The following is an 18219-nucleotide window of genomic DNA, read 5'->3' as shown; positions in this document are numbered from 1 at the left end:
CTTATCTACTCGTGAACTCAACTTGAGGAGGGCTAATTAACTTATCATGATTATAATTAGATTATACATATATCTTAGGGCTCTCCCTATATAATGTTCATGAGACGATTTAAATAATTGCTTGAGAGAGGTCTTCGGTATTCCACTCTCTTTAACATCCCCGTATGAGTTCAGAAAACAGTATTCAGATAGTCTATGTATTTATCACTCTAAAATGCATTATTAATCATCGATGATAAAAAAAATTAACCAGAAATTTTATTATTTTGAAAATTTTAGCCATTTTTGATACTTAGACTGTAATATTTAGGATTTATTAGTTTTATGTTAATTTTTTAATTTGCAAGTGCTTTTCTTTGCGAATTCTTAAAATTATCTCATAATCTCAAAAGTAAGTTTGTTTTATCATACTTAGATTAAAACTGGCAATATAGTATATTCCATAACTAATATGACTGTAATTACTGTATGAGTATATGTCTTATATAAATCTTCATGTCATAAAAATAAGACTTTAAACAGTGTCATTACGCTAATATTGACATACTACGTGTATATAACATAAAAATGAAGAATATGTAAAGGTTAGATTTATAATTTGTTACCTAGGTAATAACTGTGGTTGATAATAGTTGAAAACTCCTTAAAATATGATACATGAATTAAAAGAAAAGCATATCTGTATTCAGATGAAAATTTTTTATTTTATTTTTATTAACTATCACGAATTTTTTGAAAAAATATTTCCGATATAAGTAGATATGTAACTGTATTAATTATTCCATTTAAAAAAATACCAAAAAACATTTCAAGTTTGTATTAGATTAGGCTTATGATAAGAAAGAAGTCAGATAGGTCATTAATTTCAATGGAAAAAGGCGTTGGAAAGTTTTTAATAAAATAAACCTCATAATGAGAGATAGTAGAATAATGGGAATTCCTTTGCCCCGAAGTAATAACGAAGATAAAAGAAATATTTTTTGGATAGAAAATCGTCGAGTCAAAGAATATTATTTTAGCTTCGTATTTAGTCTTATGTAACGTGCATAAGAGTTGCGCGATATGTTCGTTATTTTATAATCTAATTTGATAATTTATATTTTTGCAATTAATATATAATGTATATATATATGTGTATATAAATATATATATGTATATATATAATATGTATATATATATATATATAAATACTAGCTGACTCGGTAAATGCTGTTTCACCATATACATTATTTCTAGAACTATACACGAAAATATACTGTACTACAATTATTATATTCGATTGTCATCTTGTAAACTTATTGCGGCATATAAAAATTGCGATTAAACAACAGAGGTTGATTGTAAAAGCGTGAAAATTTGAATTTGTATGTATTTTTCAATGCTAAATCATAATAAAATAAAAATTAAAAAGAATTGTCAAAAAATAAAAAAAAAAATTAGGGGTAGGTCACAATCGGCCAACATCTATTTTTCATACCCCTCAATGATAGGGTCATTGAGAGGTATGAAAAATAAATGTTGGCCGATTCTCAGACCTACCCAATATGCACACAAAATTTCATAAAAATCGGTAAAGCCGTTTCGGAGGAGTTTGGTAACAAACACCATGACACGAGAATTTTATATATTAGAAATATATTCCCTCCAAAAGAGTACAGTAGTAAACTTAATAAAATAATTTTAAAAAGTAAGAAAACGTCACACTGAGAAAAATATGTACAGCCCTATTGTTATAAAAGCGATCTCTTTCAGGCAACCATTGGTTGCAGAGGAATAATTAATAATAATATAGAACTTATATGGAAGTAAATCCCATATATAAAATAAAAAAAAATCTCTTATTTTATTTGTAAACATTATCGAAAATTCTACACAATGTATATAGATTGGTGATTAATAAAGTTTCCAAGAAACTGGAAGTAATTTCCTTTGCCTGATACTGAATTTAGATAGCTACCATATTATTAATAACGGAATGTCTACTTCGATGTGATTGGACAGGGTTTGTTTCAATTTTCTGATAGGGGATTTTACGATTCAATGGTTAGATAGTATTTACACTTTTATATTTTTACCAGAGGGAGACTTTGTACAAAAGTCGATTGCTTGGGTACCTCTATCCCATTTGTGTTTCTACCCTGAAGTAGTTGTGTTTGCATGGCTGTGTTTCGGTTTGAAGGGTGGGATATGGCGTGAATTTACTTTACAGGGTACAGAGGAATAACACCTGAATCCTTAGGAATGGCAATGCATGGGGAGTATCATGGACGAAACAGTATACTCCGTTATGTCCATGGCACTGCTCATGTCTATAGGCGACGGTTACCACTTTCCATCAGGTGGGCCGTCAGCTTGTTTGCCATTTTAAATTGTAAAAAAAAGATACTGCGCTATTATTGTACATATATATATATATATATATATATATATATATATATATATATATATATATATATATATATATATATATATATATATATATATCTACAATATTTAACGTTCGGAAAAATCATAATGTATATTCTTATATTACGAGTATTACTGGATGATTGAAAAAAAACCGTAGTTAACAGCGTGCTTCGAAATAATTTAAATACACAGCATGTTTAGGTAATTTTTTTAGTCCAATTTAATTTTTTAAAGAGATACGAACGAGGGTTTATTATTATATCCTTAAAGTCCTTTTTTCTCTCTTTGCTATTTTTTTTATATAAATCTTTCCCTAAAATTAAAAATTAATGAAATAATCTCAAAAGAAAATCTTCTTTAAAAATATATTTGTTGATATTATATTTTCATGCTTTATTAACATTGCTGTAGCTCTTGAATTGCTTTTTATTTAGTCATTTTGTCTCATTTACATGAAAATAGGTATAGCAGAGTGACGACTGCAATATGGTGCCAAAATATTTAAATGACGATTATTTAAGAATTTGGTCCATAAAACAGCAGTTACTTTGCATTATATAATAGGTACCTATAATCGTGTGTGCGCGTAATCTTACTCCTATTAATACTGTAAATACGAAAGTTTGTAAGTATGGGTTGATAGATGGTTGGGTATTTCAAAAAATTGATAAAAAAATCTCACATTACGATTGACGATAATATCCAAAATCATACAGATTTTATTGAAATTTTGTAAATATTTTATTTATACTACTGAAGTGGCAAATCTGCATCCGACCCAACTGATGGTTAGCGGTTATCGTAGCCTTGTTAGATCCAATTGAGAGAGGATAGTTTTTTACTATAAGAAAAAGTTAATCCGGTATATGGCGGTAAAGGGTAAAATAACGAGTCAGCTATTACATTGCATAAATAATAAAGGACCAGCACGAAAGCAAACTGTATCGATTTTTTTATGAGACTTAGAATGGCAAACAAGCTGAAAGACTACCTGGTGGAATGGTAATGATCGCAAACTTCAAAACAAGTTTTTTTTTTGTTTTAGAATTAAAAAGAGATAATTTTATTATTATTATTGTTTTAGTTGCAATTGTAAACAATCTGGTGACTTGATACAAGGTAGTGGTTAAGGGTGTACAACAGTTACCGGTAAATGTTGTATAACAACAAGCGGAAAGTTTTAAGTTAAGGATATATCCTTAACTTAAAACTTTCCGTTTTGGGAATTTTTACATGACTGCCAAAAAAAAGTGAATGTTTTCAGGGTCCACGTAATGTAAATGTTTTCTAATGTCTATAGGATATAGTATAGAGTTTATGAATCATTCTGAGTAACACTGGCTATAATTTTTTTTTAAAAAAATTCAACAATAGCCATTTTAGTATATATTTTTTAAAAAAAATTCAAGCCGTTTTCAAATGTGAATAATAGAATTTTGTTGTTGTTTTTTTTTTATTAATTATAAAAGCTTGTTATAATTTTACTCTCCACAAAACAACGTCTTATTTTAATTTGGCAGTAAAAAAGAAATAGGATCATTAAGTTATGGTGTTTATAAAAGGTGTTTTGTTTTCAGGCGACTCTAGTCTCTTAATTAATATTTTTTTACTTATAATTGTTATTTCTTTTGATTAAAAATGACTTACTAAACCGATTAGAAGAAAAGAAATTAATGTTGGAAATAATATCATATTACACAAAAAATATATTTGAATTGAGAACCAATAGAAATATTTTTTTTAATAGTTTGAGAAATAAGTATAATTTTAATATTATTAAAATTATATTATTTTTAAATAATTTTAATTAATTGAAATTGAAATCATTTATTTGCTGGAATAAGGTACATTTTTAGGTCTTACTTTACAAGAAAAATAGTCCAATCTTATTCTGCCACATTGTAGGCGTGCAAATATAAAAACTTATTAAACAAAACATTAAAATAAAAACAAAGGTACTTACCAAATAATATAGTGTAAAGTTTAACTTGGTTTGTGAATGTAAGAAATAGTCCATAAATTGAAACTAAATGCAGAGACAGTTGCACTATAAGATCTGGCCATTTAATTTTTGGCCTAAATTCCATGGCCTCATATTTGCTTATGTCGAAGTCTGTTTCACTGTTTATTTTGTCACTAGCACTCTCTCGTAACACTGAATTGTTATTATCACAGCTGTTCACACAATTATCACTTTTATAATCACTTGATATAAGTCTCATTTTTAGCTGAGAATGTGGAGGTGCGTCGCATGCGTCGACGTTTTGTTGTGTTGGAGCCATTCTGAATAATAAATAGAATATTATGTTAGAATTTATTTAAGTTAATGTACCATATCATTTTCTAGTATTATCTATATGAAGATAAATTTAGAAAATGTTCAGTAGTTTTCGGTTAGAGATTGTAGATAAACTACATGTATGCATAGCATGGCATGGCATGACCTAGAAAATATAAATTAAAGTTACCACAAAGTTTTAGTTTATTTTATTAGATTGAATTCGATTTCGAAAATCCCAGTATACATATAAGTTCTTTTACAGTAAAAATTACCAAAATCTTAGCTGTTTATCAGTGCCATGTTATATCTAGTGCACTGGGTAGTAGTGCACTTATATTTGATGTAAAGGCATTATAATACTATACATACAATTTAGTTAAGAATAGATTTGCTCCCGACCATTAGCGTATATTATCATCGGTTTTCTAAAGCATCAGTAAATTTCTAAAGTATTTATATATTTAGGTACATTGGTAGATATTTAAAACTAATTCTATGTACAGAATTTGTAATTTTTCTACGATAAAAAGTAAGTTAAACGATGAAAATAAAATAGTAAGTTTTGTAAGAAGGCGGAAAAATGAATGTTATTTTGGTTGTTGAATATTGCATGTGGCCACGTGTGATACTTATTACAATTCAAAATATTTTTAGTTGAATTTAAATGTGTTTGTGTTTTATGTAGTGGCCTATTGATACCCAAGTAGATGTTCTGTTAAATAAAAATAAATTTGCATGCTAAGCAGATTTAATTATGGAGTTATATAAGGATGGATTAAAAACAGTTGGGACCTGGCGTAAAGATAAATTAACAAATTACAAAGCTTTAATATTTATAAATAAATATAGTAAATAGAAAGTAATTTGACATATTTTGTAGAGCATTATATATATATATATATATATATATATATATATATTAAACCCCATTACCAATTCCTTTTACCCCAATAAATATGTATTGTGTATACATGTAGGGCACAGTAGAAAAAAATATAATTCGAAACCAGTGAAAGTACTTAATTTATAAAACTGAATAATTTGAATAGGTTGGAATAGAACAAAAAACAGAATTATATATATATATATATATATATATATATATATATAGTAATAACCCTCATCCAAATTTACTTTTAACTTTAAAACGATTAGTGGATAATTAATCTAGTTTATATTACTGTATTTGTGCCAAAATTTTTAGTGTTTTTAATATTTGGCGCAGCATACAGTCTAAATAGTTTAATAATGGGAACGAGGGAGTGGATCATTAGTAAAATTTCTTAGCCCGTCTCTTTTCTAGCAATACAGAATATAGCAATAGATTTGGCTGACTTAGAAAGCGTTATGTTATGATGAGTCAAATGATTTGAATATAATTTCTCCCTGGAAACTATCGTGACTAATTTATTGTTGAATTTGTCCAGTGGAAAGGCAAGTCAGAAAGTATGAATACATTAATTTATAAAACGACCTAATAGAACTGATAGTCCACATTACTAATAAATAATCCCTTTTCCCCATGCCTAACTGCAGTTGGCAACTCACTTACTAAGCGTGGTAACTATATAATAGTGGTTTTTGGTTTTTTAATGGACGATAAAGGGGATTCAGCGGACAGTTAACGGCTGATACAAGATAAAAAATATAAATTCTATTCTTATTATAAACTGGCTAAACTTATTTCACAGTCGGGCTTTTTATGATATAATCAAGCCCATTTTATGTTATATTGTTATTAGAAAAAACATTGAGTTTATTAATAAAGCAAAAAATATAACTGGTCAAAAGTAATCGATGATTTTTACGAGTTAAAATTTACTTTTATGTTTTTATTAATGTACGAAAAGAAATTTCTTGTGTAGAAGTTATTGTTTTGTGTTTCCATCGAAGTAATCTTATCTGAATGATTACATGTTCCTAATAAATGCATACTAAAGGGGAGATGGCATTACTCAAAAGAGGTAGATAATAGAAATTCTTTTATATAGGATAAATATCGATGTGTCCGTCCGTGCGCAGTTAACAATCCTTATTTCCTTGTCGTATATTTCAAATATCTTTTACCTAAACAGTTTTCATAATAATATACAGATTTACGGTTTTTTTTGGTAGAATATTTTGTTATTTTTTTTTTAGAGAATGCTATCTATTCAATAACAAATTGATGAAGAAATATTTATTAGTTATATTTATAGACCATAATCTCTGAAAAATATATTTCATATTTAAACTGTAGGAATATTTTTTATGCATTTTGTAATCAACCACTTCAAATCTTATTCAAATCTAAACTGGGGTTAGTTTATCTTATAAATATTTTGTTACCTACTTCATTTTTAAGTGTAAACCAATAAGTTTAAAAATATCATCACTATTATCAGCCTACTGCAGTCCACTGCTAGAATTAGGCCGTTTTCAAAGCATGTATTAGAAAGGCAATTTATTATTATTTTTTATAATATATATATATATATATATATATATATATACTGGGTACTACGTAATACTAACTTTACATGTATATGATATAATATATTCTTTAGCTATATAAAGATTGTAAGCCTTTTAGTAATAAATAGAAATGAAGCACAAGTTCACTTCGTTCATTTAATTTAGATATCATACTATTAAATCATATAACATAACATAAATACCCAACTTCTGTTAATCCATTAACACTAATCCGTTAACACTTATTTAACTATAGCTTCTTTAGGACTTCCATCAACAATAATTGTGATATATTTTATATAATGACCACGTGTTTTACTATACTTGTTCACTCTTGATACGGCAGGGAGCTCCGTTCTGTTCAACGGTTGGACAAGAAATGCCTCCCCACTCAAATTACAATCTACAAGGCCGAATTCGAGTGAAAAAGTGAGCGAGACCACGTGTTCTTACAATTTCATTACTTTTTATTCAAGTATCATGACAATAAATAATTATAAAGTTAATTAAAATATCAATTAGTGTTCTATATACATTACTAGAATAATTTATTACCAAATTTGGTATAATAACAATTTTAACGTTTTATTATATTTAAAGTAGTTAGTCTGATTTTTATTAATAAATGTAGGTACACATTTTGACACAAGATGTTTAAGAACATTAATAGATATAATTTAAAATAAATATCTAACACACGCCAGTGAGCATGATCTTCGGTTCTTCATTTCCAATTTTTATCAGCAATTCTTCGTTTGTTGTTGCTCTATCTAGCCACAGCTCGTTCTATACTACACTTGCCGGAACATGGTCACCACTTCAGAATTCAGAGATTCGGGATGCCACTTTTACGGCAGATATGACCAATTCACTGCCATTTCAGTGACTGCTGAGCTATATCGGTAATTTTGGTCCTCTGTCGAATTATTTCGTTCCGAATTCGTTCCATCACTCGTTGAGCGACTATCAGTAGGTGGACTAGTCTTATCTCTAAGTACTCACATTTCGATACCGTGTATCATGACAGGTATATTACATTTATTATATAAGTTTAAAAATATATAAATAGACTAATATTTCAAATATTGTGGATTTTTGTTTCTTCTTCTTTAGTTTCTTTTTTCAATTGTAATCATAATTAAAAATATTATAAACAACGATTTTTCTATATTATTATATAGCACATGTAATAATGTTTTACGTAAAATGTTAAAAATGAAAAACCACTGCGGAGATTTCGATATTGAACCTGTATTAAACTCAAGTAAGTCGTTCAATATTAAATTATCAATCAACATAGGTCTTCGTTAAAATTCACAATTAATTTCTCTACTTAATTTTGGCGAAAAAACAAACTCCTATATATACTATATTTGAGTTAGATACCTATACGACTTGCTTACAATATAAATTCCTTGTAATATAATTTACAATAACATTTCTATTATTTTGTATTAGTCATTTCACAGGTGTTTCCTAATATAGGTTTATCTTATCTATAGACTTTTGACAATTTATCATTATAACAACATATAATCTATTTCTTATACTATAAACTACATGAAAAATTCGTATATTAAACCGAAATATAATAATAAACAAATATCAGGTACGTAATAACAGATGTTGATCATCATCAAAAAACATTCTGCTAGATATCTGATAGATTGTTGATGATGATTTTGCAGATAAATATAGTATTTACTGGTTTATTTTTTAGGTACGTGAAGCAAATGAAAAATTGAGGTTTAATAACACAGATCCGAGTCTTGTCAATGTTTGTAAGGACGGCAAAGAAAATTATGATGTATTTAAGTTACGAACATAGATAATGAGCATAGAAATTAATAGGTAGTATCATTACGTGAAGAGGTAACAATGTTCCGATGTATAAATAAGAACTATTGAAAACTGTATACGTTTGTTCTAATTATTCTGAAACTTGTGTGAAAAAGGTCTTTCACGATTTCCATTATTTGTTCACTAAACATTAATACAAGTACGAATATCTGAATTAACAACGGATTGTTAATTAGAATGATTAAAAAATACCTTGAGAGATCTTTGAAAAGTCCGTAGTAGTCATAGTTTTTATTTTCCATTAGTAATAGTTTCGTTTCAGAATGTTTCAAAATTTGAATACGTGTGTTATTTTTTGTATATCTATTAGTTACTACAAAAACACTGTCACTACAGTCATGCAAAACTCATACTAATATCTATACAAATATCTTAAGTGCAATTTCAACTGACCGATCGACCTTCGCTTCTAAAACTGTACAATTTTCTATCAATTATTCTTGAACTTTTGTGAAATCGTTTCAATTTAGTTACAGTCGCGCTTGCATTTCGTCACATTGTGATTATTTTTATTTTAATATTTACATACTTTGAAAGAGAATTTCGGATACGAAACCCCTTGTTATACTGCTAAAATTTTTGTTTCCATTGGACATTCCATTGGATATTTATCGTAATAGGGCTCGGTTTTATTAAATAAATAAGTAAACATATTTTTTGTTTAAGTTAACTTAATTATAAGCCTTTTTATAGAGTAATTTTTTATGAAGTTACCGCCTAGTTCTGAATGTAATTTCAGCTAAGAAGAACGGACAAGGAACTTAGCTGTTGCTTACCATATAATTGTTACGATATAAATATTGTTACAACAGGAGAGTAAGATGTAAAACACTATTATATTTAGATTAGTATTATAGTTTTTCCGATAAAAGGGGCCCCAAAAATAATTAAAAAGGCAAGTCACAAAACTACATTAATGTCGGAAGACAAGACCTATTTGATAGTACTCGTATGTAATTGGGAATAATGAAATCATTAAGATGTCACGTTATATATCATTACGGTGCACATTATTATGCATATTGTCAGAATTATAATATAATAATAATAAATAAAATGCATCTTTGTAAATTTGGCATATATAGTTGTTTAAATATATGTAGTTAATGTGTGGTGACGGAGTAAGAATATAATGTATAATCACTCATTCCAACCCCAGTATTTCACATGGTCAGTATAGTAATAGGCTATATCTTCTTCCACAGGAAAAGAGGCAACCGTAACAAAAACAAATATTCATATTTGTTATGTAACCGATATGACTATAGTTTAAAATTATCAAGCACAATTCTATATCAATTGTTAGATGTCACTTTTTGACGGCGCATTTGGGCTAGAAACGGATACATCATATTTTTTATCTGAAATTATTTCTTTATTTCGAACTTTTCTATTAACAGTTCAGAAATTTGATGTAAATAAATAACACCATAGAAATATATTATTCATATTCATTCTATAATAATAGATAGCGAAATCGTATCTTGTTTTAAAATAAACATTTTCCTTTTATCTTACTAATATAAAAAAAAAGTAAAGGATGACTGTATATGAGAGATAAGAAAAAATAACATGAGGGGTTTAAATGAGACCAATTGATGCTAAAACAATCATTTTTAGAAATTTAGTCTTTTTGTTTATTTTTTATGCGACTTAGAATGTCAAACAAGCTGACGATTTGTTTGTTTGTTCCAGTACTACGCAGAAACAACTGCACTAAATTGAATGCAGTTTTCATAGTTAACAAAAATTGGTTGTGTTTATTATTTATCTTTGTTTCTTTAATCTCATTTCAAGGTTTCGATCTATATAGGTACGAATTAACAAACCGTTGTTGAAGCGAAACGTTCAATCTGAGTTAAAGCAATTAGAAAATAGGCGTGAAAATAAGCCGGTGTAGAATGGTCTTAAAAAATATAACGATGAATAATGTAATCACGTAGATTTAGCTCTGCGACCAGTTTTTTGTTCCACAGAGAAAAACGGCTACGTCCATCATCACAACACAGTTGTAGGTCATTTGGGCAACTGAGCGACTCGTCCTTGCTATTTGATACGGGTGGCGAGTCATTTTGAAGTAGCGGAGATAGAGTTTGGGATTTTAAAGGCATATAATAATTCCTTATATTGTCTCATTTTTGCTATTGCACTACTACTGCCCACTCACTACTTTCTATGCCATTGCGTTAGGTTGACTAGAAGAAATCTCTTCTCGAGATAAGTTCGCCTTTGCTAACATTGTTATTAATTTTCTATCCTTATATAGTACGTGTATACTAAATTTGTAACAAAAAACAAATGCATTTTCACATTTTGTATGTAAGTGCATATAAAACAATCACATACAATGTTACAAATTGACATTGAATGTAATGTAAAACTTACACTTATATATGTATAAGAGGTCTAGTTAATATTTAAGCCATAATTATAAAAGTTTTTAGGGTCCGTACCAAAATGATATGAAGGAATAATTATAGTGTTATTTTATTCTTCCATCTGTCTATCACAGTGCTATATCTCAGCAATTATTAATGTTATCGATATGAAATTTGGAATAGTTTTTTATATTATTTCTATTGCAATATACATAGATTTATTTAATATTATGTATTGCATTAGAAATAATTGAAAAAATATTTTAGTTTCTGTGACAGCAGTTCCAAAATTTCAAAACGGACCTACTAGTTCAAATCGGGTAGCTTTGTTTGTATATTTTAATACTGCTTTTTTTGCTGCTTACTTTTCGACTTATGATAGAAAATGCAAAGAACCCCTTTTCCCCTTTACCTCCAAAGTTTACAAAGAAAAAAATTTGAAATAATTACTGTTTATAAAATATATATGAGCATTATAGGAAAAAATAGAACGAGGTTTCTAAATAGCATAGTTTTTTAGAAATTATCAAATAACTTCCAAAAACAAATTTATGCAGTTTGATTTTGAATCACAGTTATGGCTCAAAATAAATAATGTATGATACCAATATATAAAATATAATAAGGTGATTTTATTTTATATAATCTCATAAATTTTGTATATAATTTTTATCTAAAAAATGAAAATCTATTTAATAACTATTTATGATTTATGAATAGAACTCTTAGTGTGTGAGTTCAACCCGCTCTTGGTAGTTTTTTTTTAACAATGTTATGCTTTTAATGGTTTTTAATTCCATAGACAACTTATTCTATACTTTTTCAACCTGATAATGTGACAATGTTTAATATCTCTAAAACACAACGTAAAGAAAATGCGGAATTTTAATTATGTCAAGTAGGTACATTATTTTTCAATGCATCAATATATTATATGTACAACGAAATGGATGTGTCATACCATAATCATAGAATCGATACAGTATTTCGTCATATTCGCCCTTCAGTGATTGCCTGTACGAATCCTGACAACAATCCGAAATATTATATAGCTCTATAAAAACTTTAATAAGATTACCTACAAGGGTATTTATATTTATAGTGCATTTTATAAAGTATATGTAACCATAAAATTTAGGCTAACTATATAATTTTACTACACTTAATTACCTATCGCTATTGGTATGATTTATTAGTAACGTACTCGAGAAGATGACATCATTTTCTATATTATGTCATGCGCACTGAGTCGGTCGGATCCATCTGATGGAATTTTTATGTTTAAACGTTAATATTACTTTACTTAAATTTCACGTATATAATATTACGTATATACGTATTGAATATTGAAATACCTAAACACACACACACATGATGAATAAATAGATAAATTACAATTTAGTCTAACCTACAGTTCATCGAACCTTAACTCTGTTAAAACATTCTTTATTTCCTTATAGTAATATTTTTTATAGAAAATATGTATCAATAAATCCTTGTGTAATACAATTTGTATGTATTTACCAAATCATATTAAATATTATTGAAGGAAAAATGTATTAAGAGGTATGAAAGCAAGTAAACATTATTATATTATTGAATATCTTACATCTTGTCTGGCTTTTATTGAAATTAACTTGGATATTTTTGAATGGATGGTTGATATCTACATGGTAACAGTAAGTAACTGTTATTTACTATTGTGTAAGTCGTCTCATAATTTTGATTATATATGTAACGCGTTTTTAATTTTTGATAATAATGTTATTGAGGTAAATAACAATAAAATAAAAATTTTATAAAACGAAATAAAAAATATATCTTTTGATAATAATAGATTTATGTAATTGTGACATACTAAATTTCATCTTTCTGCCAGGTCCCTTACTTATTTATTGTATTAATATTAAATTATATTAAATTCTACCTATCGAATTTAACACATGTAGATTATGTCGTTCTGCGTATAAGGTAAATTATTTATAATTCTGTCTTCACCATGTTTTTAAGCAGCGTAAAAAGGTTAGCCGGTAGTTAATAGTTTAATGTTACTAACTATGCAATATTAATGTAGTTAGAATTAATTGGTGTTAAGCATAAGTTTATCTTAATTAAGGCTCTATTGCAACACTTAACCTTAAATTATTTTATGAGCGGTTGACAGTCAAACTGACATCGTATTCAACGACCTTGACACGCTAGTTAAAAGCCGGCAATACGACGTTGTGATCATCGATTATTTTCACACTTTCAAATAAACACATATAAATTAAACAAGAATAACACTGGCTTGAAACGACGAAGTGACACAGTTTCGGGCAAAAAAGTTTCTAAAGACCTTGTCGTTCTGGTCGCATGAATTTGTGCGCGGAAAAGCGGCGAACTAGTCACGTTTTCACTGTGGTGGCGATGACCGGTGATGGGACAGTGGAGTGGGACTAGTGGCGCGCGCGGCGTTCTATGGTGTACTGGTGGTCTGACTCTATGTCCCAACTGATGGGATGGGGTCGGGGCCGACCAAACAGTGCATAAACCTACCTATTCTAACAAATAGAAGTCCGTGACAAGCGTACAACATACGATTCCTACGGAGACAAGTCTCAAGATATTTCGCAAAACTTATGTTTCTCCTCCTTCTCTACAGTTAATGTACTTATAAGTATTACTAATTGAAAAGTATCTGGTATTTATGGCTATCACTATTGAAATACATAATCTCATGTCTTTACATAATTTGTCAATATTGAGAGATTTTGAGTGATGTCGAAGTTCATATTAGAAATTTTTTTTCCTATATATATATAATATGTAGGAAAAAAATAATAATTTAATCAATATTTGCTGCAACGGAACGTAGAATAGGATCGACAGATTGGTTAAAAAAATATAGATTCACTTTGTGCTTTCAGATGTGTGACAGTGTTATTGTAATTTTATTCAATTTTTTGAGAAAGGATTCAAATACACGGAGTAACCAATTTTTGCCCTTGATGCTACATATATATATATATATATATATATATATATATATATATATATATATATATATATATATATATATATCTAATGAGGGAGAAGCATATAAATATAATGCTCATAAAAAGTGCTTACAATGTATTTATAACTGAATCAGATTTAAGTACAAAAGTAATGCAACTTCATAATATACTATTTTCGTCAAATTACAAGTATGTTACTCGTACATCTATGTATCTATCACATTTTCTTTGCTTATATACTACTCATATTACTCTTTTATACATGTAATCACTAACATTATCAGTACTGTAGACTATAACAAGCAGTTAATAACTTGTATAGTATTATTTAGCGCAGCTGTGTTTATTTTGTGACTTATCCTTAGATATTGATGTCATGATGAAGGCGACGATGCGTCACTAGACGGCAGCGGGGCGCGGCGACGGCCCACGCACTCTCGACGCAATCTCCATTATAAACACCAACACAACACTTTTACTGCTTAAGTGTCAACAGGACGTGTTTGGCACACTTAAACTATAGCATCTTAAGCAGTGTCGGAACCATAGAACTTTTGGATGCAGAGCAGAGCAATTGGTTTAGACAATCGAAGAGCACCTTCACACATGTTGCTATATTTTGTTAGTGATTTACTTAATAGTTAAGAAACCTTCAACATATACATTATATTAAGTAGGTAAGATTTAAACAGAATATATTTATTCGTATTTTAATGAGTATGTTTAATGTAAATGGTAAATGTCAATAATGAAAAAATTGTTTCATATCGCTGTCTAAATTAAAATTTTAATGATGTCGGCTTTAATATTAATAAATGAGTAGGTGGACAGGAAAGGGATGTAGAGACATAAGGGTTCTTCTTGCACTTGTTGTGTAGTGAGTGTTATTTAAAACTATTATTGGTCAGGCAGATATTTATGTGCAGAAATTATGTGAAAAATTATTATAGGAGAGTGCAATATATGTAATTTATCCCGACGTTACCGTAGACATCCACGATATTATAATATTATGAACGTGCAGGAAATTTAATTTAATGTCGTAGGTTACCATACGGTATTACCAACAGCAAATTGTAAAAATACTTAAAGCTATAAATAGTATTTACTAAGTACTTTTTTTTTTATAAAATGTACCTAGTAAATAACTAATTTATTATATAAATTATAATTAATAAAACGCTAGAAAACCATTTACTGTAGATCCGCCATTCCTAAAATACATACGTTACTATCTCCAAAAGATTTGAGATCCTTGTTGTCGACATTTCCAGCACTATTAAGTTACGATATCTTCTTGAAGATAGAGTCAAGCTAGCGTTCAAAATGCTCAGGGTGCTTAATAGACGAAAATAGTACTTCACTCCGAGATTATTATAGTACAAGTTGTAAATCCAGTTCCTCATTGAGTACTTTTCTTATCTGTGGCCTGGAACATCTGTATACTAATTCGGTATTCTTGACTTAATTCAAAGATGGGTTATGAGAATTGTTGAAGGTCCTAAGCTCGCAGATGATATCTAGCCCATAAGTCTAAGGCGAGACTTTACATCCCTTTGGGTTTTCTACTGCTTGTATAACGGGTTGTGTTTTAAGGAACTGTTTAAAATGATGCCCAGAGCCACCTTTTATCAATGAACTGTTCGCCATCGACAATAATTTCATCCTCACATGCTATAACCTAAATGGTCGCATACAGTACGGTTTCAGAGGAATTTTCTTCCGTGAACGCTCAGGCTATAGAATGAGCTCCCTGCCGAGGTTTTCTGAAGAGATTAATTAGAGAGTAATATATAGGTTCTGCAAAAAGAATATATTAAGGTCTGTTCAAGTTTGACCTGGCATAAAAAAAGCTGCTTTACCTGAACCTGGAAACATGTACAGATAAGTGTTATAAAAAAAACATTTGTAGCTAGCATTTATGAAATATGTTATCAAATGAACATACAAAGTATCTTTCTCAGCGATGTAGCTATTATACAATAAATAAGAAATATACCGATTGAAAATAGTTATATTTAGTGAATTTTTTAATACATGATGAATAAAATTTTAGTTTTTTTTTTACAACACAGGGGACAAACGAACATGCGGCTCACGTGATGGTAAGTGACTACCTCCGCCCATGATCATCCACAACACCAGCGGCATTGCAGGTGCGCTGCCGGCCTTTTAAAAAGGAATATACTCTTTTCTTGAAAGTTATGTTGTCGTATCGGTTCGGAAATACTGCTGCTGGAAGTTGATTCCAAAGAATGGTTGTGCGTGGAAGAAAGTGCCTTGAAAAACGCACGGTGGAATACCGCCACTCGTCCAGATGATTGGGATGAAACTTTAGTTTGTGGCGGGTTGTACGGTGGTGAAAATCAGAAGCAGGTATCAATCCGAACAATTCCTCAGAACACTCCCCATGATAAATTCGGTAGAAGATGCACAGAGATGCAACATCTCTGCGCAGTTTCAGTGGGTCAAGTCGGACAGTAAGGCGTTGACTATCAATAATTCGAGCCGCCCGACTTTGAACGCGGTCTAACGGAAGGAGTTGATACTGTGGCGCTCCTGCCCATAGGTGAGAACAGTATTCCATATGTGGCCTGACTTGAGCTTTATATAATTTCAGGCGGTGTTTCGGCATGAAATACCGTCTCACCCTATTAAGCACTCCTAACTTTTTGGAAGCTATCTTAGCCTTCTTCTCCAGATGACCGTAAAACTGGGCGTCGCAAAATATATCAACGCCCAGAATTCCTAGACTCGACTTTTTATCAAGGGAAGTGCCCTGAAAGTGAGGAGATACGACAAACGGCGTCTTTTTTGCAGTTTCAAGAAATGGCGATGCAACAGTACCTATACTACATATAGTGTCCTTGGCTTATTATAGAATTTACTTTAGTACCTATCTCTGATGTCCTACATATTTATAGGCAACACTTTTCATTTTTCATTTGAACCATCAACTTAATTGCTATTCCCAGATTTTTATTGAATAAGTGTAACTAAATTTCAATAACGTCAATGTAAGTAGAAATAAAATATGGATAAATATGGGTAGCAGCAGCAGCGTCCCTTTTAAAACGTCTCCAAAGCGCTTGACAATCCGCTTGCCAAGCGTGGCAACTATTGGCAAAACCCCCCAAAGGTGAAGGCTTATGTTCAGCAGTGAGCAGTTAAATATATATGCAGCTGATATGATGATGATGATGAATGTAAGTAATTTTATTTTATAATTAGGTACTTACAAGTTGTTCTTGTATAAAATCGATTATTATTTATTTTAGATTTTATTGATTTTAGATTGCGTTATTCTAATGCAAAGGGATTGTTTCTTCTTCTTCGTTTCACTTACAATGGTTTATAATATGAATACTCCAATTCTTGTAATGTCTGGCTATATTATATTAAATATATTTTCAACGAAATTTAATTAAAATAAACTAACACTATTCATTTATGTTAAATAAATTATGAGGTACAGTTACTATATGTTATATAAGCAACTTTTTGTGGTTATTTCAGGAAGTTAAATAACACATGGACATCTTTGTTCTATAAATTTATTGAAAATTAAATATAAACGGTGATATTATCAAAAGAATCAAATTACTAATTAATTATTTTGTATTTCAAAGTGCCGGGAAGTCATGTCAGAAGATTTTGTATACAACAAAAGTTCTAGAAAATTTACACCAGATGGCGACATACCTACTCACACGAGAAACCTCTTCTTTTCAAACTGAAGGAGTAAAAATGAAGCACTAAAAGGAGGAGGTTCTCAGTTCGCTTGTGTATTTTTTAATGTGTATGTTACACAATATCTTCGGCAATGGCTGTGTGGTCT

At 29.4% G+C, this 18219-nt stretch overlaps 2 protein-coding genes across 3 annotated transcripts in view; one reads left to right on the top strand and one right to left on the bottom strand.

Moving 5' to 3' along the window:
- LOC113512317 ((11Z)-hexadec-11-enoyl-CoA conjugase-like) overlaps nucleotides 1–13876 on the bottom strand; it is a 39721-nt gene extending 25845 nt beyond the window's left edge. The window contains exons 1-2 of one of the 2 annotated variants that reach the window (XM_031914877.2): nucleotides 13557–13876; nucleotides 4373–4692 (exon numbers count right to left, since the gene is read on the bottom strand). In XM_031914877.2, coding sequence (XP_031770737.2) covers nucleotides 4373–4692; nucleotides 13557–13615 — 379 coding nt within the window. In that variant the 5' untranslated portion in view covers nucleotides 13616–13876. The remainder of the gene's footprint in view (nucleotides 1–4372; nucleotides 4693–13556) is intronic. The other variant, XM_026896120.3, reaches the window with a different exon arrangement.
- A 751-nt stretch (nucleotides 13877–14627) lies between these two features.
- The window catches only part of LOC113512457 (acyl-CoA Delta-9 desaturase-like), a 53493-nt gene continuing 49901 nt past the window's right edge, over nucleotides 14628–18219 (top strand). Inside the window, exons 1-2 of the mRNA XM_052900096.1 lie at nucleotides 14628–15058; nucleotides 16457–16486. Coding sequence (XP_052756056.1) covers nucleotides 16484–16486 — 3 coding nt within the window. The 5' untranslated portion in view covers nucleotides 14628–15058; nucleotides 16457–16483. The remainder of the gene's footprint in view (nucleotides 15059–16456; nucleotides 16487–18219) is intronic.

The sequence above is a fragment of the Galleria mellonella genome, unplaced genomic scaffold (genome assembly GCF_026898425.1).
Source record: "Galleria mellonella isolate WM207_F2 unplaced genomic scaffold, CSIRO_AGI_GalMel_v1 utg64, whole genome shotgun sequence".
Lineage (NCBI taxonomy): Eukaryota > Metazoa > Arthropoda > Insecta > Lepidoptera > Pyralidae > Galleria > Galleria mellonella.
This window is presented reverse-complemented; position numbering and strand designations above follow the sequence as displayed.